The sequence below is a fragment of the Catharus ustulatus genome, chromosome 1, assembly GCF_009819885.2.
Source record: "Catharus ustulatus isolate bCatUst1 chromosome 1, bCatUst1.pri.v2, whole genome shotgun sequence".
Lineage (NCBI taxonomy): Eukaryota > Metazoa > Chordata > Aves > Passeriformes > Turdidae > Catharus > Catharus ustulatus.
Genome location: NC_046221.1, coordinates 7,312,303 through 7,338,100, shown reverse-complemented (window position 1 = coordinate 7,338,100; position 25,798 = coordinate 7,312,303). Strand labels below are relative to the sequence as shown.

Below are 25,798 nucleotides of genomic sequence, written 5' to 3'. Positions count from 1 at the left end.
CTGCCTGAAGGTTCCATGTTACTCAGATATTCCCACTGTGAATGCATGGCAAGGCCAAGATTCCCAGCCAGACCCTGCACTGGTTTACTCTGCATAAATGACCACATTTATGGAACATAACTGCAACAAGAGCAAAATCTCTCTGGACTGCTGCAGTCACCACCATTCATTGTAGAGTCAATTTTTACAGAGTCAAGCAAATGCCAATATAATAATAATTTATCTAATAGATCCAGACTTTTGCCCATTATGGAGGAAATCCTTCTGAGCTGGTACTTTTTTCACTTTTCTTGGCATGAACATTGACATTTCCTCCTGCCTTACAAGACTTTGTTTACATTTTTTCTACCCCTGCCATTCTACCTCCCCTAAAATGCCTTGAAGATGATTACTCAGATTTTGTCAATTATTATGAAACCTAAGCATTGGAAGACAGGTATAAGCCTTCAAAAGAACCTGATTTTTTATAAACATCTTTTTTTAATGCAATTAAATGGATTCGTCTCCATTTACCTTCAGATAAGTTTAACATTTGAAGGACCATTTAGAAATAATTATGATAATATCTCTGAGTACTAAAAATGTTTTTATTTTTGTGTATTTTTTGTGCTACCTGTCCCCAGAGGCTGGGACTTTAAGTCAAGTAGCAAAATGAAATATTTGCATTATATCCAGCTGACCCAGTACAGATTACACATGAAGCTGTGAAGCCCTGCTGGGGACCTGGATCACACAATTTATGATATCATGATTACTTTGTATGATTTGGTATAGGGACCTGAAGGTTTTAACTCTAACACACATCAGAATCATCTGGCTTTTCTTTAAGGTCAAACAAATTATACTGCATGCATACATTTGTCTTCAAGTGGCATGAAACTCAAATAATTTGAACATTTTTGAGGAGTTAACCCAGACACTTCTGTGCACTGCTTGTGTGTAGTTCCCATGCCATCCTCTCTAAAATGATACACTAGAGGTGGAAAACATTTGTCCAAAGTCCTGATCTAAGATCTTTGCTGACCAAGCAAAGCAAACAGGAACAAGCTCCCAAGAACCCTTCCTCTTGCAACAGGTCTTAGGTCAGTGAAACTCATTGATGAAAGAAATGCTGGATGCAACAGGCTCTGGAGGGAGCTTGGAAAATGCCTTAGAAGAGAAAACTATTTCTGGCAACTAAACAGCAAATATACAAGAGGATCTGAGAATTCTCTGAGCTAAAAAGTGAGAGAGGTTCACTGCCCTCTTGCTCATGCTTGTGCACACACATCTCACCTCTCATGGAAACTGGATTTTGGGCTGGGCAAACCTTTGGTCTCCTGTGCTCTTAATTGAATTTCCACTGATGTGAGGTTTTAAAGTATAATTACATTCCCTTGATCAATGATAATTATCTCATTCTAAATTTCTTGTAATGAATTATATAAGTCTGGTTCTATTTCCTGTTTTTTAAAAAAAAGTGTTTTTCATACATTCAACAGCTTAATCCAGTCAGGAGATCCAAGCTCACCAGGGACTTTTTTCTTAGATAAGTAAATCTTTGCCTGTTAAATTTTCAGTTACACAGACTTGATGTAAAGTTTAATCACCAGAAATACAGTATTTCCTGCCTTCAAATTATTTAATTATGGTCTCTCAGCATATATTTATTTAATGTTCATTAAAAGGAACAAGTAGAATATATACTGTTCCAATTAATACTTGGTAAGCATTCCATGTTCAACAAGTGTCCAAGAGCAGTGGAGCAAGCTCTGGGAAAGCTACTGAGTCAGGAAAATGTTCTTTGCACCAAGGAAAAATCTCCAAGAAGGGATAAAAGTTTGGCAGGGCAGCATGAAAAACAGAAAATTGCCTCGATTAAAATATATATTAAAAAAAATTAAAAGTAAGCAAATTGCATCCTAGAGAAAAAAAGATGCCCAGGGATGGACCGTGTCAAAAGACAAATATTTCTGGAAATCAATACTGAAGGTATCAGCAGTGTGCAGTAATTAAGATCAATAGTTTAACAAGAGGCCTGAGCACCCCAAAGAATTCTCCTTTCTCCATCACCCCTTACAATCCTCCCTTGAATGTGCTTTTGCTCAGTGTGTCCTGCAATTATGCACCTCATTTCTTCCATCTGTGCTTTCCTGGGTGCTTATCTCTGAAGTGCCTCTTTCCTACCATTCTTCCATCCTTAAATCAGCCTGATTGTTTGCAAAACCTTCAGCAAGTTCATGCAAATCCTCTTTCTTCACCTTCTTTTCCTACAGTTCAAAACTGAGTCTCCTTTGTATCTACCCACATCTTCTAAGCAGTGCTGGATCCAAGCAAAATAAAGTTTCTTACTCTCTCCAAAAACAATCCTCCTCATGGTGAAACTGCTGAGCTCCTGGGGAAGGGAGACCATCACCCTCTGCTGTGCCCAGCTTGCTCCATCACCAGGAGCAGAGCACAGCTCTTGTTTCTCTCCCTCCTCTTGCCTGTGCTACCTTCCTCTGAAGAGGCAAAGGAAAAAAACCCAGCAACTTAATTTTAGTACAAATTCAACCAGCAGGAATGCAATAATGGCCATCCTTTTTAAGACTTAGCACAGACAATTTTTGTCACTGCAGTGTCCCCTTCCCCAAGGGCTGGGGACAGCTGGGAGCTCACCCTTACCTGGTTCACAGGTGCCAGCTGGGGAAGAGCATCTCTTGGTGTCACACTCTACTGGCAGCTATTCACATGGATTTTTAACTAACACCCACTGAGAGAACACCTAATCCCTCTCCCAGTTAAACTCTTGAAAAACCAGTGCCTTTCCTTCGGCTCTGAGAGCAGCAGGGTTTGGATTTCAAGCCACTTTGAACAGGATGAGAAAAACCTGATCCTTTTCCTGACTGGATTTAAACTGTTCAGCACACAGGCAGGACTGTGCCTGTGGTTCTGTGTCTGTGGTGCAGAAACCCCTCTGCTGTGAGCCACGTTCTTCAAAGTCCCCCACAGATGCTGCCACTCCCTGTGGCAGCATTTCCTTCCCACTTCCATCCCTGCTGCTCTCCTTTTTTATTTATTTGTTTTTTAATCAAAAGGCTCCCCACTGTGAATCCAGTGTCACTGCAGTATGTCTGCCTGGCTGGCAGGTAAAAGGACCCAGCAGTGAATTTATCAGCTTTGAATTCACCACCAGGAACGCTGAGCAGTGCATCCTAGAGCAACACACTGATGGGGAGGAGGGAAGGAAGGCAGCTTCTACAGGATTCCCAGGGATTTCTACCTCAAATCTACAAATTTAACACACAAAAGAGCCCAAATTGTTCAAGGTTTCACACACCTTTTAGAACTTCAAATTATTCCCTGAAGCTGCAAACACAGTCACAACAGGAGGCATTGCCTTGCTTCTGATAATTTGAGGGAGAAGCATGAATTTGAAATGGAAATGGGGAATCTGTTTTTGTTAATGGCTGTAGAAAGTCTAGGGAAGCCTGCTGGTCCAACATGTGAGAGTGGGATGTTTCCTGTTGGGGTAAAGTCTATTTTTCTTCTTTTGTTTTAAAAAAGTTGGTGGGAACAGAATTAGGCAGTTATGGGCAGTAGGCATTAACAGAACCTAGATAAGAAGAAATGAAACCCAAAGAGTTCTCCTGCCTCTTCCTATCATCTTTGATGCACTAATTGTTCTCTTTGATACTGCCATAGCAACTGCATGTATTTTCCAGCCCTTCGTCATAGGCCACTAAGCCACTTCTCAGCAGTGCTGACTTCCAGACTCATTTTCACTCTTCACACAACTCCAGTTCCTGCTCCACCTGGAACACCCCAGATGCTCCCCTGCTTCTCTCCTGAGTGACTGTGCAGCATCACATTGTCCCCACCCTCCTCATCACTCATTCCTTGCACCTCACTTCTCCCAGGTGACCTTCATGCCACCAGCCCTGTCCCTGGGCCAGACCCTTCACTCAGCCTGGCAAGATGCAGAGCTGTAACAAACAGAAAGCTATGGCACTGAATGCCTGAGGCCACTTTTTAATGCATGTCGGTTTTTAGATGTTCTCTAACTAAAGCCATATGTTGATACCTCGGGAGGACGTTTGACTCAGAGGCTCAACAGCAATCATGACAAGCAGGGGAATGATTGAGTTCAGCAGGCTTTGGAGAAATTAGGTTACCTGTGGAGGCTTCCAAATATAGGCTTAAGCTCTTATGGAAATGCTGTCCTTCTCAAGACATCAAACTACTCAAAAACACCACACACACACACAAAACCCCTTTTGACCACTACTATGTTACTTCTGCTTTTCCAGGGTGTGATATTTTTCCCAAACATGACTTTATGCAACACATTTCTCCTTCTAAACTCAGAAGGTGCTGTAAACACCAAAGGATTATTTTCTCAGTGCAAAAGCAGCACATGTGTCCCAGCAGCACTCCAGCACTGCAGAGAAGAGTGCACTGTGCACTGCCCAATCCTTGGCACCACGCTCCTCCCCAGCCTGCTCCTGCAGACTGTATTAATTTTTGAAAGAGCCAAATTGATTTCCCATTTCATTCTCTCTAGCAGTAATGAACAAAACAGCTACATGGCAGGAATGCTCTCCTCCATGGCCTATTATAGTCTCTTAAAAAGCCATTAATTCCCAAGTTTCCTGTCTTTAGTGAACAGGTTACTGTCGCCGCTGAACTCGGGCAGCTGCCCAGAAGCTGAAAGGCAGGAGCAGGACAAATTCTCTCCAGTGCTCTCAGATCACAGATCCCCAGGAATCTCTGAAGAACATGATCTAGGATGAGACCTAAAATCAAAATTATGATTCAAATGGTTTAACATGTTCCTCACTTCTTCCTCAGTGTGGCAGTGGTGACAGAGCAAGATCTCCTACCTACCCTGCTTTGGCAACACAGGATGTCACTTCATGAAGGCATTTAGAACAGGAATAGTGATCAACCAGCTCTAAAGTGCATGGACACTTCCACTGGCACCAACACTACCCAAAAGTTCATTTCACAAACATCCATGTCTTTATGAATCACAGCAGAGGGTTTCTGAAGGCTGTCCCCAGCAAAACCACGCTATGTTACACCAGAAGAGTCCTCTTAGTCCTTCCCCTGTATTTTCTTCTGGCCCATACAGCATTTTCCTTTAGTGAGGGTGTCTTTACCTCAGCATAAAGTCATCCTTATAGGCTGTGGGGTTCTTTGTAACGGGGCCTGAAAGTTCACTGAACCTCAGGCACCACAAACCAATGTGCTGTGCACCAGGTATCTTGCTGTGTGTTTCAGAAAGCATTCCAAAGACATTTCAAAAGAAAAAACATTCATAAAAATACTGCAGAAAGAAGCTGCCATGAGCTTGGATATGAGGTTTGAACTGAGAGTGGAGAAAGTTTTCTTTGAATCATTAAGACCAAATAATTTCAGTCTTTTTAACACATATTTAAAACAAATTGAAATTAATGAGCTAATATTACTAATTAACAAGGTGGGCAAATATTCTGATAGAGTAACCCAGTTTTCTTCATGCTTTCTCCAGATTTGCACAAACAAAACCAGCTGTGAGCATTTCCTACGTCACATTCGTTTGACATAAGACAGGAACTGGGATGGCACTGGGGATCAAAGATTCCTGCACGGGGAACTCCTTCCTCACACACATCCCAAACTGCACAAGACTGCAAGATGCAGTACCCAAGGAAGGCAACTTTGTCCCTTGGATGGCAAGCAGAAAGATGGGATGGCTGCTGACAGGCCAGCTTTGCCAAGAGGAAGGCTCCTGCTGCCTTTCAGTTTGGATGGTCTTTGCAAGCCGCTAATTGCTCTCTGCACTACCTGACAAAAGGCTGTAGCATGGGGAGTTGGGCTCCTCTGCTGAGTAACAGGTGATAGGACAAGAGGAAATAACTGTGAGTCGTGCCAGGTTTAGGAAAAAATTCTTCACTGGTCAAAGACTGGAACTGGGTGTCAGGGAAATGGTGGAATCCTTGGAACACCATCCTTGGAAGTGCTCAACACCCATGTCAATGTGGAGCTTAGGGACATGGTTTAGTGGTGGACTTGGCAGTGCTGGGTTAATGGTTGGACTCAGAGGTCTTTTCCAATCTTAATGATTCTATTTTGGCCCATGGAGAAGCAGACCAGAGGAACCTGCACTCCAGTCAACCATGCTGTAGCTTCCAGGAGGGCAATTTTAGTCTAAAGAGCTGTCAAAGCAGCACCTTAGCACAAGCCTTTTCCATAATGAAAAATATTAGCACTTACAAAGTTCTTAATATCTATGCAAAGCAACCTATAAATAATTCATTTACTCCACACGCATCTGGATCATTTGAAATGCATCAGTGCTTTTATCAATACAGTGCAATGGATTTACACTGCAGAGAAGAAGCTTGAGGGCATTTGGGCTGTCTAAGTATTGTTGATCTGTGCATTATTACTAAAGGTAAACTGAAATAAATTACCTCAGACACTACACTATGCTTTTTTCAGCATGGTAAATAAAACCTATTAGTTCTAGGTCATTAAATTCAATATTAGACTTTTAAAGAGCCCAGAAATTCTACGATATTATTAGAGAAACATGCAACAAAACATATGTGCTTCAATATTAAAGATAAAAGAATTACTTCATTATATCTAGATAATAATTATTAGTGCATTTTTCAAAGGGACTTTTGAAGTAAAAGCCCAGCTGCCTTTTTCAGAGGCGAGCTGGGCACACCATGATCCTGGCTCTCACTGAGTGGCAGATTTCCAAATAACTGGGACATTTCTGAAAATGTCATTTGAAGCCTCTTGCTAATTTACTCATTATTCCTCTTCTCATAAGAATAAATATTATTTTCCAAATGTTGCAGGTGAAGTGAGTGGGCAGGGACCTTAGAGAGAAGGGCTTGATTTTCACATTTTTAAAGTTCCTGTAACCCTGAACATGTCCTTTGCTGTCCTGTACCTCAGTGCTCTTCACTGCTTGAATATATTGTGCTCTTTATTTCAACCTTTATTCTTCCCATTTGGCTACAACCCCTCTGCAAGTGTTGCCTCCCCAGGTCTGGCCAGTGTCTAGCCCCAGGAAAATGCTCTCCTAATTAAAACCTCCAGTCACTTAGCCACAGACTGAAATCCTGACAAGAGCCACTGCTAAATACAGTGTCTTGGAAGATGCCTACAGCAAGGCTGGAAAAACTTCCTCTTAAAAGTAAGGACTGACATGTTGCACCCAATCCCTTGAAATAACCTCTGTCAGGATATTAGAGGCTGCTCTGATGTTTTTCTGACTGAAACAGCATCCAAGTGCTTTCAAAGTGGGCAAAATCTATTTGCCATTTAAGTAAGAAGAAGATTAATGTAAGTCTCCACTGCTTTCTGTTATTACATGATGCTCCTTCCCCATGAGGGAGTGCTCTCAGGATGCTGGGGGTCAGACTCACAGCTGGCAGGAATCACTGCAGCTCAAAAGGGCCACAAAAAACAGAATGCATGGCTCAACTGGCTTCTCAGGTCAGGTCTAAATATGAATTATTGTTTAAAGAAGAAATCAGATGACTGAGCTGCTCTTCAGCACAAAATGACAACAAATTTCTTTATCCCATTTTTTGTCAAACATTAAAAGAACATTGCACCATCACAAGCTTTTCAGAAACCTGAGCTAAACTATGTGAGAGAGAAATTACAGGAAAAGCCCAGTAATTGTGAAGCCTAATTACAAGGTAATGTGGTGCTCATGAGCAGAACTGCTAAACAATTAGGGACCAGACTAACTATCAGGCCACCTGTCAGCTGGGAGAGGGCTGGCACAGGGCTGGCACAGCACACTCCTGACAGGCTGTGGAGGGGATATGAAAACAAGGAAATGCTCAAATACTACATTTAAGATACACAGTATGAAAAGAGCCGCTGATTGGAGCTCATGTGCTTGTTAAGTGTACGGACAATGTAACTGTAGTTGTACAGGAAAGGGAAGTTCAGCTCAGAGTGCAAAACATGGAGTGATGAGAAGAGCACAGGAGGTGTGGGATGAATGGTGCTGGAACAGACAGCTCAAATTATTTCCACTTGGAATGCTGGATGGGGGGATGCCAATTAATCACCAGCAGAACCCCAAATTCTTGTACTTAACTCCTTTACACCTACTACAGTATGACATATTTGCTACGTTGTCCTGGAAAATGAAACTTTCACCATAAAAAGTCAGCATTTACCCACACTACAGGGAAAACCTGACCAATAGCAGTCCCTGGAAGTGGATTTAGAAATAAACTCTGGAGCAGTCCATTCTAGTCACAGAGTCATAGAATCACAGAATGGCCTGGGTTAGAAGAGATCTAAAGCTCATCCAGTTCCAATCCCCTGCCATGGGCAGGGACACCTTCCACTATCCCAGGCTCATCCAGCCTGGACTTGAACACTTCCAGGGATGGGGTATCCACAGCTTTTCTGGGCAACCTGTTCCTGTGCCCCACCAGCCTCACAGTAAAGAATTTATTGCTAATATCCAGTCTAAACCTGCCCTCAGTCAGTCTGAAGCCATCCCCCTTGGCCTGTCACTGTGTGCTCTATAAATGCATCACTCCTCCCTGCATCACTCTTAGCAGAGCCAAAGACAACAGTGGTCAGGGCAGAACAGGAGAAGACAGATCCAAATTAAACAAAGTATCCTTTCCTTTCCCTAAACCAGTGGATAAAAATGCAAACTGGAATTTGAAGTTAGGGTGGCATCACAAAACTTGTAAAATGTTCAAATTTACAACTTTGCCACACCTCTTACTTTGTGCAAGTGAATTTAATTGCAATTCCAATTCCAATTAAAAACAATGCAAATATATCCACAAATGAGCCACAAGTTGTGACTGAAAGCTGAGACAAAGCCTGTAATCTTTACAGTGGAAGTGTTTTTATGTCAGCTTTGAGACTGGTTCTTTTCTCTTTTTCCTAGGTCCCTTAAAATCAATAGAATGACACAAAGCTATTGATTAGAAAGATGTTATTTTTCCACATGCCCACTGATAATCAAGAAAGCATTAAAACATGAGCTCATCACATCAATTTCATGGAACTTTCAACATATTTTTAAATGTGACCCTGAACATAAATACTTTATTTATTGAAACACTTGGTCTAAGACTCATTCCAGATAAAGGAAAGACCTTCCTCATTCAGTGTTTGAATCAGCCCCTTGCTTACTGGGAAGAACATAGTTATTTTACTGACTGAATTATTTTGGGAGATGATTCAAGTACTCCTAAACGTGCAGCATGCTTCATCTCTGGCCACCAGCCTCCTCTCTTCTGCATTAATGTAGAGGGAAAGGAAGGAAATAGAGCTTTGATGAGCCTGGAGGACTGAATTTTGCAGAGCTCTGAGTGGTACTTTGCTGTATGATTAACAGGAGAGGAAAGGGAAGAAGGACCCACAACAGCTACTCATTTATTTAATATTTATATACTTCTATTTTAACAACTGTGTGGATCCCCGTAAAGCATCAGCTAGGTTTGTAAGCTGTCATTCACTTTTAATATGCTATTTTAAAATATGCAATTTTTCCTTTAGTTAAGGCATTCCAGCAATCTTGTTATACTAAGGCAATTAGTTTGGCTTTGACATTTTTGGAGTCTTTCATTTCTGAAACATAAGAGACCAATAACGACATGTGCTTAAGAATCTGGCTACTGGTCTTTCATCTTAATCCCAATTTCACCACTTAGCCAGCTAGAGAAAGCTGTGAAAAATCCAACAGAAATAATACAGGAAAGCAATTCATGTTGTAAACCTTGGATGAATGACATTATTGATCAGCATCTTGCCCTTAAATGCAAAGTCATCTTTGGGTAAATCCACAGGGATTCCTAAAGTTCCATTAGATGTATTAAAATCAGTGTGAGTGTTTGTCCATATCAAAATAATAGAGTAAGTAATTCTAAAATTTCTGTGTATGCTTTCACAATATGTCTTTGTGTTTTGTCTTTTACAGAAACTACATTTTAATAATTTCAGAGACAAGATGGCACTGGAGTCATTAAGGGTACCTGAAAGGACAGAGGTGGATTTTAAAACACTCAAGATCAGAATCTTGATATTAATAAAAGTTTATATGACTTTAGTATTTGACCACAACTGAAAGACCAAGGGAAATGCTGTTTTTTCACAGCAGACTGCAGTAGTAGAAAACAAACCTTATCAGTGGGGGGATATTATACCAGCTCTATGGCAATACTTCATTCTCTGTTCCTGCAAAGTTTAGTTAATTCATTGTCATTCCCTCCACTATGTTCTATTTGCTATACTCCAGCAAATAAAAAAATAGCTGTCAAGGTCTCAGTAAAACACCTTTTCTTCATTAGGGCCATCAGGATATCTGTGTTAAAAGGAAAAGCAAGCCAGACAAAAGCCCCTGAACTACAATGCAGTGAATATTTCCATCATCATCATTCCCAGAAAGTGAGCACCATTGCCATGGAGAACACAGGCTGGAAAAGAGCTCCTGACTCTGGCAGGAGTGTTTGTGAAGGTGTTTATTGTCTGCAACAGCTTTCCCCTCTACTTGAGTGGGGGGCAGAACTTGCAGCAGGGGAATGTGGTAATTCAGCACTACCCTTTAACACTCTCACTTTTCATTACTGGTATTAAAATTCTGTTCCCAACGGGCACAGCAGACAAGGAAATCTAAACACGAGGAAGGACTTGATCCAGTTCCCCATTAAATTAAAAAGAAAAGCTAATAACTTCCATGATAATAGGAGCTGGACTAGAACTCACATGAACAGCACACCATAAATCATTTTATTCTTGCCAAATCTTGTTCTGACTGCAGCAATTTCCGGTGAGAGCTGGAATCTACATCCCCCAGAAAAGCTCCACTCCAGCAAATCCAACATGCATTAATTCAAGTATTATTTGGTTTTCCCCTGACTGGAAAATGTAAGGCAGCAGAAGATAAAAGAACCACATGGTTTGTGTGCAAGCCCCAGCCCAGCTGCTGCTGGACCACTATTTGCATTGCTTCTCCTCTCTGCCAGGAAAATCACAGATTTGATGAGGGAATATAAACCTCCAGTTTTGTTTATGGTGAAATAATCACTGATAGTGCTCCAACCACTTTTCCCAATCATGTGTTACCTCACTTACTAAGTCTTGGATACTCTTGGAGAAAGAAGCTGCAATTTTCCATGCCTATCTATGAGCCCACTGATAAAAAGTCGTGTTTGCATGTTTTACAGGAGGAAAACTGGAATAGGAATTTGAAGGTTGAAAACAGGAATTTGAGGACATGATTCTGGGCAAAACAGCTCTCACTGCTGGAGCTAGGAGTTGGACAAGATGATCTCCAGAGGTCTCTTCCAACCCCAACCAGTCCTTGATATTCCAGGAGAAACATAAAGAACTGGAGGAATTAAGAATAAAATAAAAAAGGCAATGGCCATGGAGAAAAGCAGCAAAGCAAAGATGCTACAAAGTGCTCAACACTCACCAGTGATCCATTTAGCCTCTGGGTCATGAATCTTGAAATCATCACTGAAGAGATCTTCCACTGTTATCTTCTTCTTCTGAGACAAGCTGTTATCTTCCACTGTAAAACATTCAAAAACAATCTACCATTATTTCAGCTTTGAAATGCATCTGAAAGCATTTTGAAATGGTGAATAGTGACGTGTCATATCTCATTTGGAAACAGTTACATTAAGCTTTGTGTCACAGAAATCCTTTCCCACTGTTGGCATTATAGAAGGAGCACCCAATGGATCACTAACAGAACCCTCCTCGATATATATGCCAGGTCTTAGCAAATACAAAAAGACCAAGAAATGTCCCCAAACACACATTTTCAGACATAACATGATCAAAAAAGAATCTAAGTCATGCAAACACATATATCAGTGTAATACTGATATATAATGCTTTTATTCAACACCTAAACCCTAAAATACTTCTGAAATTATGAGCTACATTTTTAAAAGTAGTTAAAACAACGCATTTTTTACAGCTTGTACTTTTATTTCCTTAAAAATTTTAACATAAAACCATAGCTGGAAATGTGTTAAACCTTATAAGGGCTCATACAAATTACTTCAGAAATTCACAAAAGATATTCCATGGGAATCAGACATTTGGTTGCAGAAATATTTTTGAAAAGTCTATGAGACATAACCCTTAATCCTTAGGTGTTGCATAGCTGGCCCATACTAATTTTAATTTTTAGTGAAGGGATATACAGTTCCATTTGTAAACACGGCAATATCAAAGCTGAAAATTTTCGAGAAAAAACAATAACTTTGAAAACCCAACAATTTTGATTAATATTTCCTCTTTCCTTTTCTCCCATCAGCTGTAATTTTTTTTTGTTTTGACAAGCAGTCACCCTCTATGAATAATTTGTTGTCAACATTCAATTTTTTGCTGAAATAATATTTTCATGGAAATATTTCAGTCAGCTTTAAATACATTTGCTCTTTTAAAGAAAAGAGGAGGCCACATTCTGAGTATTTCCATGGTAGGAATGTGTGTTTCAGCATCTTTCCTCACTGTATCCTCACACCTAAGGTTTATTGGGAACCTTAGATATCTTTAATATTGTTTGTGCTAAACTTACACTGAACACTTATGGTTAGAAAAGTGGAATCAGACCCTGAAGGGGTTATTTGTGGGGAAAAAAGGCTTCTTTGCTGTACTAAATTGAAGCCCCTGAGCTGCCTGAGATGACAGAAAAATACCTATGAACAGTGTTTTGATCCACTAAAAGGTGTTTCAGAGCAAACTCTCACTTTTACCAAATTAAATTATATTCTTCAATGCTCATGTTTTTCCCTAGTCTGGCTGAGACTTCAACCACACTGTTCACTGTGGCTTCCAAATAGCAGAACCCATCAATTCAAGTCCTCGGCCAAATCCCTGTGTGTGACAGCCTTATGCCAAGTCATTCTGCATCACTTTATTTATTAAAATGGAAAATATAGGAGACAAGGACCCCAGGAAATGGTCCCAATTAATTCCACCATGGTGCTAGTCCTCAGAACTGGATACCCAGGGAGCTCAGGTGGGGCAGGAGACCACACACAGCCCTAGGCTGTGCCTGTTCCAGGAGATGGGGACAGGACATAAGGACAGGCACAAGCTCTGTGCTGGAGATTTGGGAAGAATCAGGATGGGGACAGCTGGTGTGAGAGCTGCACCATCTCTGTTCCACAGCACTCCAGCTCCTTGTGAGGGACAGCAGGCAGAGGGAGAGGCAGCAGCTGGGCTTTGCTCACTTGGGAGCCTCTCTAAGGGATGAGGTGAGATTCCCTTCCTGCCCCCTGCCCTGGGCTGGGGGAAAAAAACCAATAAACTAAATAAATCCATCAATGAATTTCAGCAATACCAAAAAAAAAAAAAATAAATTTACAGACCTCTCCTCTAACAGACAGACAGGTAGGTCAGAGAGCTTTTTAACAACATCTGGCCCTGATGGAGATATTTCTGGAGGAAGAAATGCAACTGTGGGATCTCAGATCTCAGGTAGCCTACCCTGTTCTGAGCAGCAGATCCTAAGTGTGCCTAAGTGTGTCTAAACCAGCTGGTGGACAGGTTGTGCTGCAGGGACCTGGAGGCCTCTTGGGACAGGACTAAGCATGAGCCACCTTTTTTTTTTGTTTTGTTTTGTTTTCTCTATTGCATTCACATCCACAGCCCAGCAGATCAGGTGGCAGTGTGGCAGCCAAGCAAGTGGCATTCAGTATTAGAAGCATGACAGGAACCCAGTGTTTGGGCTCCTCTGCCTGCTCTTCATCCCTGCATCAGTGCACCCAAACCAGCCTGGGCTGAACTGACATCACACAGCTCTCCAGAGCACAAAACCAACAGAGATCCTCCACAAATCCAGAAAACTCAAACAAAAAGAAGCAAGGAGCTGACCTCACTGTTTTGCTTATTCTCTTTCCAAGGTTTTTCTCTACTCCAGCCATGCTCAGAGGCTGCTTGATAGGTCAAAAAGCTACAGCCACCTTTGGGTGCCCACCTTTCTCTCCACCACTGCTGGTGCTCAGCCCCAGGCTGGTGTCAGATGCTTTCCTCACACACCCCCTGGCCTGTTGTGCATTGGATATGAGGGACAGTGTTTCCATCTCCCTGTGGCCAGCACAGCAGGAGCTCCATTCCCACCTCAGCACACCTGCTTGATCCCTGGGCAGACCTAATCCCTCTTTTCCCCCAGATGACCTCTCTGTACCCTAAAGGCAGTGGCCAGACAAGGCAAACAGGCAGCCTTTCTCCTTCTGTGATATCCCACCTGTTTGCAATGGTGTAAAATACACATTTATATATAACTATGGTTACCAATTGCTCTCCTGCATAGCTGGTCAAAGGATAGTGCCCTGCTCTGAGTATCACAAGAGCTACAAAGCTTTCTAGGCAATGCCTTTGACTGTCAAACACCAAGCTGTGAATTAATGCAATGCAATGACTAGCTCAGTACCACTTCTGAGAAATGTTTTTTATGGATTTTGCAAAAATTTTAATATGGATTAGGGTGTACTTTCTTTTTTTTTTTTTTTTAGCTAAAAGGTCAGATTTGAAAGGAGAAAATGTGATGTATATCTCCAGAAAGCTTTAAATATCAGGAACAGATGTATGAGAAATCAGCCTGCTCCTAAGCACAATGTCTAATGGAATTTGGAAAGGCCCTATTTCACTCAAAATTTCTGTAGGACTGGGTCCTCTTTTCAGCTTTACTCTGTGTGAGTGTGCACTTCTAGAAAGATTTGCATGTCTTTATATTAACACACAAACCATGGAATGGACCTGCACAGGTGCCACATGCTGTGACAAGTGAGGAGCTGCCCATTAGGAAAGCCTCAGGACAACACTGTTATCATTTGTATAAAGAGTTTAACATTTTTCAGAGGTGGGTGAAATGGCAGGACTCACACACCTGAAACTGGAGACGCTCAGCATAGGTAATGGTGTGCATGTGGTGTTCTACAGTGTAATTTAATGTCAACTTCCACCAATTATTGCTTCTTTTGAGAATATATAGAGAGGATATACAAATCACAGAAATGCTGAGATGTTTTTAGGATTTTTTTAAAATAAGACATAAGCATTAGCTAGTAATAGAGCACTGCCACTGTAATTCCAGTGCCTGCTGAATGCAAAGTCCACTGCTCCCAGTTTTTGTGCTAATCTTGGAGCAGGGTGAGTGACCTGCCCCTGAGAAAGCCAAACCAGAGGGGATTTCAGCCCAACTGAATCCAGAGTTAAGAGCTTTAAAGGTTTGGGCTGATTTGAAAGACAATCTGGAAGAGACATACAAATCCTCCTTTTACCAGTTGTTAAATACCTTAATCATTATCTGCCCTCCTAAGCAAATTTTCCCCACTTCTCACTTTACCTGTTGTTCTCGACTTTGCAGGACACTGCCTGAGAGATCACCCAGGCTCTCCCAGTATTAGACCAAGTTAGGGTGCAGGTACCCACTTTTCTTTGTCTGAGCATGGACTACATGCCTGCATGCTGCCCTCTACCCCACCTGTGTGCATGAAAGCACCAGGGCAAGGAGACTCAGCCATTAAAGCTTGGTTGGGAATGCAAAGATGTGCCCAAACCAGCCTCTTCTGGGTTGGAAGGGACCTTGAAATCATCTCATTCCACCCCCTGCCATGGCAGGGACACTTTCCACTACCCCAGGTTACTCCAAGCCCTGTCCAACCCAGCCTTGGGCATTTCCAGGGATGTGGCAGCCACAGCCTGTGCCAGGGCCTCCCCACCCTCACAGGGATGGATTTCCACCTGACATCTCATCTAAACTTCTCGCCTGCCAGTTTAAAGGCATTGCCCCTTGTCCTGTTTCTTTATGCTCTTGTCAAAAGCCCCTCTCCAGCTCCCTTGGATCCCTCTTTACTGACAGAGCCTGACAGCCTCTCCTTTGGGCTTGTCCCCCTTTTCCTCATGAGAGCAGAGTCTGGATCCTCAAACCTGATTTCATATCATGGCTGGGTAACCCACACTGTTGATCAAGGGGAGCAGTGGGTTTGGTGCTTTTGGATTTTGATGGAAGTGACACGCATGGTCTCATCGAGGCAGTGCTTTAGCTTCAAGAGACTTGTTGAGGTTCATGGGTGTGGATTTAGTAATCTAATAAATTGTGCCTGATTTAAGGGTAGTCCACACACCACGCCCCAAAGCATCTCAGAGATGAACAGCACTGTCCATAGATGTTGAATTTGAACACTAGCAAAATTAATTTAACAAATTATCTTTAGTTAAGTTTAACCTTAATTAGTTTAATTACAGTAATTTCACAGTTATAAGCCGCACTTCCGGGTGTTGGCAACTGTCTTGGGGTACAATACAGAGTGTGATAAAAGGTATCTGCTCTATCACCATCTGTTGAGGGTGGGGGCAGTGATCCTTATCTCAATGGCAGATATTCTGCTAATGGGCCATCCATTGAAACCAGTCAGGGCATTGTTCTTTATCTTTTCACAACCCACCCTTCCTCCAGCCAGTCATTTTCTGCTCATGGCCATTGAGTCCCACTGTGGGACTGATAAAATTACTGCATCCCATTGGGAGTTGCTCCAGCCAGGGGGAAGAGCCCAACATTTCTTACCAAGATAAAAACAGAGGTTTTGGGACACTAAGGGAGCCCCTTTCTCCACTGGACTCCAGAGGAAAACCGGATTTCTCCACATCACCACTGGAGCTCCGGAGGGAAACTGCACCATGTACAGGAGCACTGCTCCAACTGAGCCACATCTGTCACTGCAGGAGGATGCAGCCACCATGGAATGGGACTGCTGCCAACACCCTGCCTGACGGGTGTCAGGTTGTACTCTGACTTTGTCAGGGTTTGGGGTTTGTTTCTTTGTAGTACTGTATTTCTATTTTAATTTCCCTAGAAAAGAACTGTTATTCCTGATTCCTATATCTCTGCCTGAGAGCACCTTGATTTCAAAATTCTAATAATTTGGAGGGAGGGGGTTTCCATTCTCCATTTCAAAGAGAAGTTCCTGCCTTTCTCAGCAGACACCTGTCCTCCAAACTAAAAAAGAAACTTTTCGTTCTTGGTTCATATATAAGCCACACCTGATTATAAGCCGCACTTCAGACCAAAATTTTAGTCAAAATGGTGTGGCTTATAATTGTGAAATTACTGTACATAATTATACTGGCATGGCCATATGTACTTAAATTTGCATTGAAAACTTCCAGATAACATGAAATAAACTGAATATGACATGGCAATAAATAACTAAAAAAATAATGTACTGATTGTTTCACTCATTTTCAAATTAACTTAATGCACTCCTGCATTTCTTGGTTTGTCACTGTCTCCAGTTCCTCACACAGCAGGACTGTGGGATAAGAATTTGTCAGGGAAGGTGGCCTAGACGTGTTGGACTGAAGGCACTTTGCATGTAATGAGCTGGAAATTTTTGCCCCACAATTTCTGTCTCACTTTTCCGCTTCACTGCCCTGTGCTCTTCCACTTCCTGGGGTTTCATTTCTTTTTTGCCTCCATTCTGCTCCTCAGCTCTGTGTCCTCCTGGTGTCCCTGGATTCTACCACTCACATGTACTCATCCAAGAAGGAGTCCCTGTTCTTCTCCTCTACATCCCTAAGCAGGGAACCTTTGCCTCCTCCTGTGTTTTGTAGCTCCTCACCCTTTCTGACTCTGAATTCTTTTTTCTATGTTTTGTCTCTCATTTTGTTTGTCTTTTCATATTCAGTTCACAATCTTGTCAGTGCTGCAAAAGCGCTTTATTTCTACTCCCTAAGTAGACATGGAAATTTACAGGGCTGTATAAATACATAATAATCAATAATCATAATGATACCACATTAAAATTCAAGCTACAACCTCAGCAGCAGTAAGAGAAGTAATTTGCAGAGGTTACGTGCACAGAACTTTGCTGAAACTTGGTAAGGGGATTAACTTAAAGAATTCCTTTCTGGGAAGTTACTAATTGCTGTGGATAAGTACTATCTGGTATATCATTATCTGAAATTGCTTTGTAAACACTGTGGTCTGAACAAAAAATCAGTCCAGCTGAATGGGATGAGATTTAGGTGCCAAGGCATAGGCATCTAATGATATTTCCAATGCTCCAGGACAGGACACTCAACTGGCAACTGCTGCTCCTTGTGGACATGAATTTCTGGAGCTCCTGTGCCCTCACTGACTGCCCCATGTGGGTTTCTCTCCTACCCTGGCATATTTTAAATTACATTCTCCATCCATGTTTAGAAAATCAAGTTCCAGGCTCGTGCCCTCAGGTCAGCAGCCCTGATTTCTGAACTGAAATGTAAAACTCTAAAACAATCTACCTAAGAATGGCCTTGAGCTCAGCATCACACTGAGATAAAGTGAGGAGGCAGGATTCCTTTGATGTCGATTTTGCAGTTGGTTTGCAATCCCTTCACTCTTGGAAGTGTAAAATTACAGAAGGAAAACAGACTGGAAGTGAGTTAAAGGTTATAAATACCTGGCGTCAGGAGTATGACAGAGGTGACAATCAGCGAGCAGATAACGAGAATAACAAGTAAGGCAATTGCAATTCCTTTCCAGTTCCTTTGAGGAGGATTACTCCCCACCAGCTCCTAGAAACATCAAAAGAAGATGAACATTTAGAAAAGGGCACTAAGGCAAGGAAACAAGCACAGAACCCAGACAGCAGTGAAAGTCTGCAGGACTTCACCCTGCGACCGCGGTGGGTGACGCCCCTGAGCCAAGCACAGTTCACGCTGCTGTAATTGACAGTGCCATTAATTGAGTTCATCCCAAATAATTGCACAGTGAATAAATGCAGTGCACCCACCGATGGCTCAGCAGTGGAACCCACACTGCCCATTACCTCCTGGCAAATGGGCTCCAGCCCCCATCCCAGCACTCATCCAAACTCACTCATCAGGGCTGGTTTCCTACCAACCCTCATTAAGTCTGGGAATGAGGAGCTTTACAGTAACCTTCAAGAGACTCTCATAATAAGATGTCAGAGAAGCATACAGGAAGATAAATAATTCACAGGGGCATGCACAGAGATAAAAATCAATAAGGATATCCCCCAGGTGAAGTTTCCTGCCTTTCCAGAAAACATGACATCTCCTCAGGGCATACTGCGTGCACTCCTAGGTTGGTAGGTCTCAGGAATTGAAGACAGGCTTCTTGTCTAGCATATACATTAAATTTAATCACATCCTTAAAACTTCAGAATGAAAGCTCCATCACCACGCACTGATTAGCTCTGACTGCACTCTGGTTGCACCATATGTTCTGCCTACCATGTACACAGCACCCCTGCTCTCAGGACTGAGGATTTTATGAAGTGCTCTGTTCGCATCCACGAGATCTTAAAAATTTATTGCACTTTCATGTGTTTTGCTGGATTCCTCTTAGCATTTTGCACTGCATGTGGTTTCATGCACGCATTGAAATCCTGCACCCACAGGAACTGTATGAAATATTAGTGCACTCTGCTTTTCTGGGAGGCTGAATTCACTCAAGGGATCTGGTCTCAGAGCCAGAACATCTCTGGATGCTCCTTTTCCTTGTGAAACTCATCTATTTAGGTTTTTTGCCTCATTTCCTTTATTATGAGGGATGGTGTGTCTAAACCAGAGCTGCTGCTACTTCTTTGAAAGACTATTTTTTTCCATTTTAAATTTTTTACGGAAACAAAAAGGTTTCTAGTAGACTAAGTTCTTATGTAATTCAGAGTTTGCTTTACTTCTGTTTCTTACACACAGCAACAAGACTGGAAGAGGCAAGTCAGGCAAACCTCACAGTTTTGTTTTCAGAAGATGCTGGGAAACATTTTTCAACCTTTCCCTGGAATTCATTTTACAGAAAGAGATAATGTCTAGACTCACTTTCTATATATTTGGGGATCTAGCCACTACAAAACCTATAAAATCTGCAATGGAAAGCCAAGTTTGTGGCATTAAACACCTGATGCACTCCATCATTTGTTCTGATTTTGGAAAAGACACAAGACTTCTCTTCCTTCTGGCAAAGAGTGGTAGAGGTGAGCACACCCTCCCCTCCTTGTCTCCCCCTTGTTTGTACTTGGCTTTCTATTTGAAATGAAAAATCATTGGAAGAAACAAATTTATAGTTTACTATCCTTACTGGAAAAATTTGAAAAGTAGGTCAGGAGCTTTGAGAAATTTAATTTTGGCAACAAACAAGGAGAATAAATACTTACATTTCTACAGATTCTTTACCCTAAATATGAATACAAGTGTTAATCAATTTAGTCTTCTAACACAATTTTTAGGAAACTGTTATGGGCTCCAGTTTCCAGGTGATGCAGAAAGGCACGAGAGACAGTCTGCAGCTTTCCAAGGGGAGGAAATTTATAAATAAGCCAGAGAAATAATGCAAGGCTTCTTAGTAAGTGGCAGAAATAATCTTTCTTTCACAGCAGGGTACAGGGGAGTCTAGAGAGAAATGGGAGAGCTGAAACCCAGCCAAGCCCTCAGAGTGTGTTGGGACAGAGGTAAAACACTGACAGTGTTACAGAACCGATGGGAACAGCCACAGTCCTGAAAATAATACAGCAACATTCTCACCACAAATGATCAGTAGTTCTAAAATTGAAGAAAAAATTAGCTCATGGACTTTACTAACATCTAAGAACCCAGATGTAGTTCAAGAGCTTAATAACACCTTGCATTAAGTGTGATTTCCCCATCCATGAGTCCCAGAGTGATAGAAATACACACAGATACTTGAGCATTCAGGACAGCTGTACTTGCACTGAATCCATTATCAAGTCAATCCCATTAATTCTCCAGGCATTCAATCAATATTTGAGCAAAATCTCAACAAAAAAAGACTGTGATTTTCTAGTATATCAAGAGGAGGAAAACTATTCATAAGCAACATATTGGGGTTTAATATACCACAAGGAAGTAGAAAAGAACATTTTCATTTTCTGTTCAAAATTCCATCAGGAAATTTCCCCTGGTAAAAAAAAAGCAAGGACAGATAAATGACTTTTCAAAGAAAGACAAACAGCTTTATTCAGCACAGGTTTGGAAAGCTGCTCCTTCATTCTCAGTCATTTGAAGTCTCTTTTGATAGAATCACTTACAGCAAAACTGCAGACACATCACACCATATTCATGACAGCATTGCCACCTCAGATTATTCCTGTCTGTGTTTCTGTTAATTCCACAGGGATGCTGCTGTGTCACTGTGACTATCTTTTACCTCCAGGGGATGGCAGCCCCACCAGCCTGTGATACCCCTGCCCTTGGCAGCAAACCCCCAGCCTTCACTGGGCTTCCCTGCCTGTTCACACTGCCCAGGGGAGCCTCTGCCCTGGGGACTGGAGCTAGGAAGGTGTTTCATTCACCCCTAGGCAGGGGCTGATTCCAGCACACAAACGATCTTGTAGTGGCAGCTCCAAGGGTGCACCAGCACAGAGCTCAGAGCTGGGATTTCCTGCTCCTGACAGACCCAGCTTGCAGAGATAAACATGGAGATCTAAACCAACCAGCAAGCAGATGCCCTTTGTGTCAATCCCAAAGATACCAAATTTGGGTGTCATGCTGAAATCTGAGCACATGACACAAAGGGAAATAAATCAAGCACACGGTTTCTGCTCTGATGAAAAGAACAAGAAAGAAAACATTGAAGTCTCTCATCAGTAGGAGCCTCCTCCTCTCTGCCTCACATGAAACACTAACACAGCATCCTCATGACCTCTGCAAGCAAGCTAAAGCCCTTCAGCCTGGTTTTCTCCTTCATTTTCTTTGCTGCTTGTTTTTCACCTCCTTCTTCCTATTACATGAAAACTAAATTGATTTTGGATTTGGAAAGTAAACCAGATGTTTCCGCAGGTTTTTACATAAGCACACTTCATTGATGCTGCATATTAAAAACTGCAAATGTTATCACTTAAATCTTTATTTGTGATTGAAAAACGTCACTAGCCACCTGTGAAGTTAGTTTTGGAGCCATTAATCTAGACATCTACAGTATTTTAAGACTCTAAAATACAAATCTACGGTGACATATTTTTCTGCCTGTGAAAGAATCACTGTGTTGACATGTTATGGATGAAGGCTGGATGTGCTCCAACCCAAGATGCTGTCAACAAAATTATTTCTGGCATGTTTATTTGAAACCTGCCAAAAGCCTGCCAGCACAGTGGTCATAATACAATAATATAATAGCTTCTTAAAACAACTCATCAAGCACAACTTCTTTTTTTCTTTTTTTAATAACCATGTCTATACATCTGAAGGACAATATAGACATCACTTGTCAAGTATGGGTTTTATTTAATAAAACTTATACACCCTGCACCAAAATCTTTGAAGTATCAGCAGTGAGACAGTCATGGTTGGCCTCTTAGTCTTTTTCAACACAGAGCTGCCACTTTTGTGCAATAACAATAAATCCCAGATGTGTTATATGAAATATATACATTCCAGATACAGGTGCTGTATTTAGAGGTTCCTTGCAGAAGCAGGTGGCACTGGGCCATGGAGACTGAGCTCTGGACTCAGTTACACTAGTGTAAATCTGAAGCAAAAAGATAAAAGAAAATCCAAAAATTTAATAGCATTAAATAAAAGCAGGAGCTAGATGTTTTGTTGGCCTCAGAGGTGCCAGGATGAGGATTTATAGCACTAATTTTGTCATGGCCATACTCCCTATTCTTGCAAGCTCTTTTTCTTGCCTCTTTTTGATTTATTTCTAATTTTTGACCTTAAATATAACACTTATAAACACAACAAAGAAAAAATTCTTCTAACAAGCTTGTTAACTCTGTTAATTGAAAAATGTGTATTATACCTTTCACTCATGCCACCTGGCTCTGAATTAGGATTTCTGCCTGATGAAATGTGGGTGAATGTGGTGTCTCTGACAACTCAGCTTAGCAAGTCCAGAACATGGCACAGAATAAAAAGGTATGGGAACACTGTTGTCCAAGACAAAAACTCCTGTGAAGTTCAGTGGAAAAATAATCTTGCTGCTAATTAGTTCCTTATAATACAAAAGTGCAGCAAATTATACCTGCTGAATAGCACAACAAATGAGCTGAGGAGTGGGTAACTCATACAGTTATTAGATTATTAACCTTATGTTGCAGAAAAAGAAACACTAATTGTGATGGTAATGGCAGTAAACTAGATGAATGGCGGTGGTTACAGCAGGAGGTTCACCGAGACTCCTGGTTATTCTGCTGATTGATATTGCATTAGTGCCTCATCACAATCCTCCTGCCTGGATCCTCCTCTGCTCCCTTGCCTGAAACCTGGGATGGAGGCTCTTCGTGGGCAGGAATCATTTTTGATACCCTGCTTGGCACAGAGGAAACCTCAGTCACTACAGAATTTAGGAGGTATCATAACACAGATAAACAATAATAAGCATGTAACTCCATCATTCTCACCTCTGAAGTCAAGCTGAGTTACTTTTGCTTGGGGATATTTAATTTTCTTTCCTTCTCTTCCCCTGCTCCCCCCCCTCCCCTCTGCTGCTGCAGACCACCCTGAGCTGTGCTCCAGCTGCAGTGTGATGCTGAATAACAACCAGTTTCCAGACAGACACAGAGCCTGAGCCCGGGGCTACTGCAAACTCAGTTGTTCAGGTGCTAAGGGTGACACTTCAGAGTGAGAGGAATGAAAACCTGCTCTGTTTTTACAAATGAGGCATGGCATGTACGTGGGCTTTCCTGCAAAACCCCGACAGAAATAAGAGGGATAAAACCATCTGCCTGTTGTGGTGATGAAAGACAACTATGTTATGTTTTTCTTCATCTTCTGTTGATGCTTTTACTAATAGAGAGCAATGACTTCAGTAACAGGGAACATCTTTACTGCCTACTCCCCAGCACTGTGAGACAACCCTTTTACCCTGCACACAATGCAGCACATTCTCCTGCCCTGCACTTCTGGGAGGCTCTTTTATGAATGCCCTAAAGCCATTCTGTTTGGTTCCATCTCCTCCCACCATTATCTGCAAAGTGCACACAGGCCAATGTTCAGAGGCTGGGCACTAATGGTGTGTTTGAAAGAGAGTGAGGAAAAGGCTGTACCCATAACACTCAGCTCCTGTAAAATTAAACCTTGCATGTTTTATGCTTTGGTAGAGCTTCCAGTCTTACATGTTTCTATTACAAAGCCAACAGGAGAAAATGAATGCCATCTGCATCCCACTCACCTAAGAGTAGCTTTAACAGATGACAAGTCTTCCACAGTTTAGAGCAGAAGGCACCAGATCCTCAGTTGGCATTGACTGACACAGATCACTGGCTCCCCTGGAGACAAGCCAGTCTGTGTCAGCTACAAAAGAAACCCAGTGCTGTTACTAAGTTAAAAGAAAAATAAATCGGTAAAACGATTGAAATGCAGTAATATCTGGAATTCCTAGCTGTTCTGGATTGCAGAAATAGATATTTAATAGCTTCCCATCATTTTTATAGGCATTATGATGAAATGGTTTTGGATCACCTCCAGACCTTGCAGTACTAAAAGATTAATTTAGCATCTCTGTGTTTTGAACTGGCATTTCACATGACTTTTGTACCCAAGCAGAGTAACCACGCCGCAACACCCTCCTATGCCCTTCCAGCACATATAAATAAACACCACTGCCATTTGAAACATTCCCAAATTATTCCTAGTGCTTAGGGACTGAGTGACTCCATGGAACTTTCAAAATAAATTAGAACCTTGGAATGTGGGCTCTGAAATGCTGCCAGAAGCCTGTTCTCAAGGTGACAAAATTCAAGCTGCAAACACCATCTGGACCTGTTGCACTGCGAGTGGTTCCAGCCAAAGGCTCAGTCATGTTCTGACCACAGCCAGGAGAAAGGAGAAGGCAATGCTGTACCTGTGTATGGCACAGGACATATGTGTCTGCAGACACTTTTAGCCAAGAACTGTGTTGGCCTTGATTTAATGTCATTTTATTAATCTCCTCCACTTCCCCCCATTAGTTTGGTTCATTCTGGTGCTGTAACCCAGATGTTCTTATAGCACCTGGCACAGTGGGACTGTGAATCCTCTCAGGGGCCCTTAGCTGCTACTGTAATTCAAGTCATAAAATTTCATAATTAAAGGCCCATTCCCAATACTGACAGAGCCCATAAAATCAACAGCACTTCTTTGATTTTATTTCAGTGTTTGATATAAGCACACACATTCACTCGCTAAAACGGAAGCAAATCATCTCCTGGAGTGAAATATGTGCCACAGCACCAGTAAAACTTGGTTTGGTGCTCAGGATTTTATTCCAGAGGAGTCTGTATGTTCACCAAATCCATGAAAAGCCCAAATGCCATGGATTACATTACTTTTCCCAGGAATCCTCCATGCCACAGCTCCAGTTTTCCCACTACAATGCACTCACAGCCTGACTCTCCAAACAGAACCACAACACACAGGAGCCCTGAGACATTCACAGCCATGCAGAAAGCATCTGCAAAGAGTGGTGCTGCCAAGGCATGCCAGGATGGCATCTCCCCACTCTGTTCCTTGAAGAATTATCATCTCAAGAAACAGCAAAAGAAGCTCTCCTGAAAGATTTGAGAGCTTGGTAAAACAACCTCTCAGCGTTTTTGTCTCCCCTAATTCTAACAAAATGGTATTCTGCTTACATTTTTAAAAAGGTAATTGTAATTTTTAGTGATCCTGTATTTCAGTTAAAAAAATCATTCAATTTATCACTCTCAACACCAAGAAAGAATTTGTGATAAGCAAAATAGTGAGGTGTTTAATCTTCCTAGGTAGAAAGACAGCATTAAAAATCTTGTTCAATGCTACATTTTATAAATTCCTAGGCTTTTTTATAATTTAGTTTACAAATAATTTGTTTCTAAATGGTACAGGAAGGAAGACATGAGGCAAACAA

The 25,798-nt window shown here is 41.8% G+C and overlaps 1 protein-coding gene across 5 annotated transcripts in view; it reads right to left on the bottom strand.

Moving 5' to 3' along the window:
* DPP6 (dipeptidyl peptidase like 6) overlaps window positions 1-25,798 on the bottom strand; it is a 573,188-nt gene that overhangs the window by 147,074 nt on the left and 400,316 nt on the right. For all 5 annotated transcript variants that reach the window (XM_033053988.2, XM_033053997.2, XM_033053970.2 and 2 more), the window contains exons 2-3: window positions 18,414-18,528; window positions 11,423-11,521 (exon numbers count right to left, since the gene is read on the bottom strand). In XM_033053988.2, the coding sequence (XP_032909879.1) occupies window positions 11,423-11,521; window positions 18,414-18,528 (214 nt within the window). The remainder of the gene's footprint in view (window positions 1-11,422; window positions 11,522-18,413; window positions 18,529-25,798) is intronic.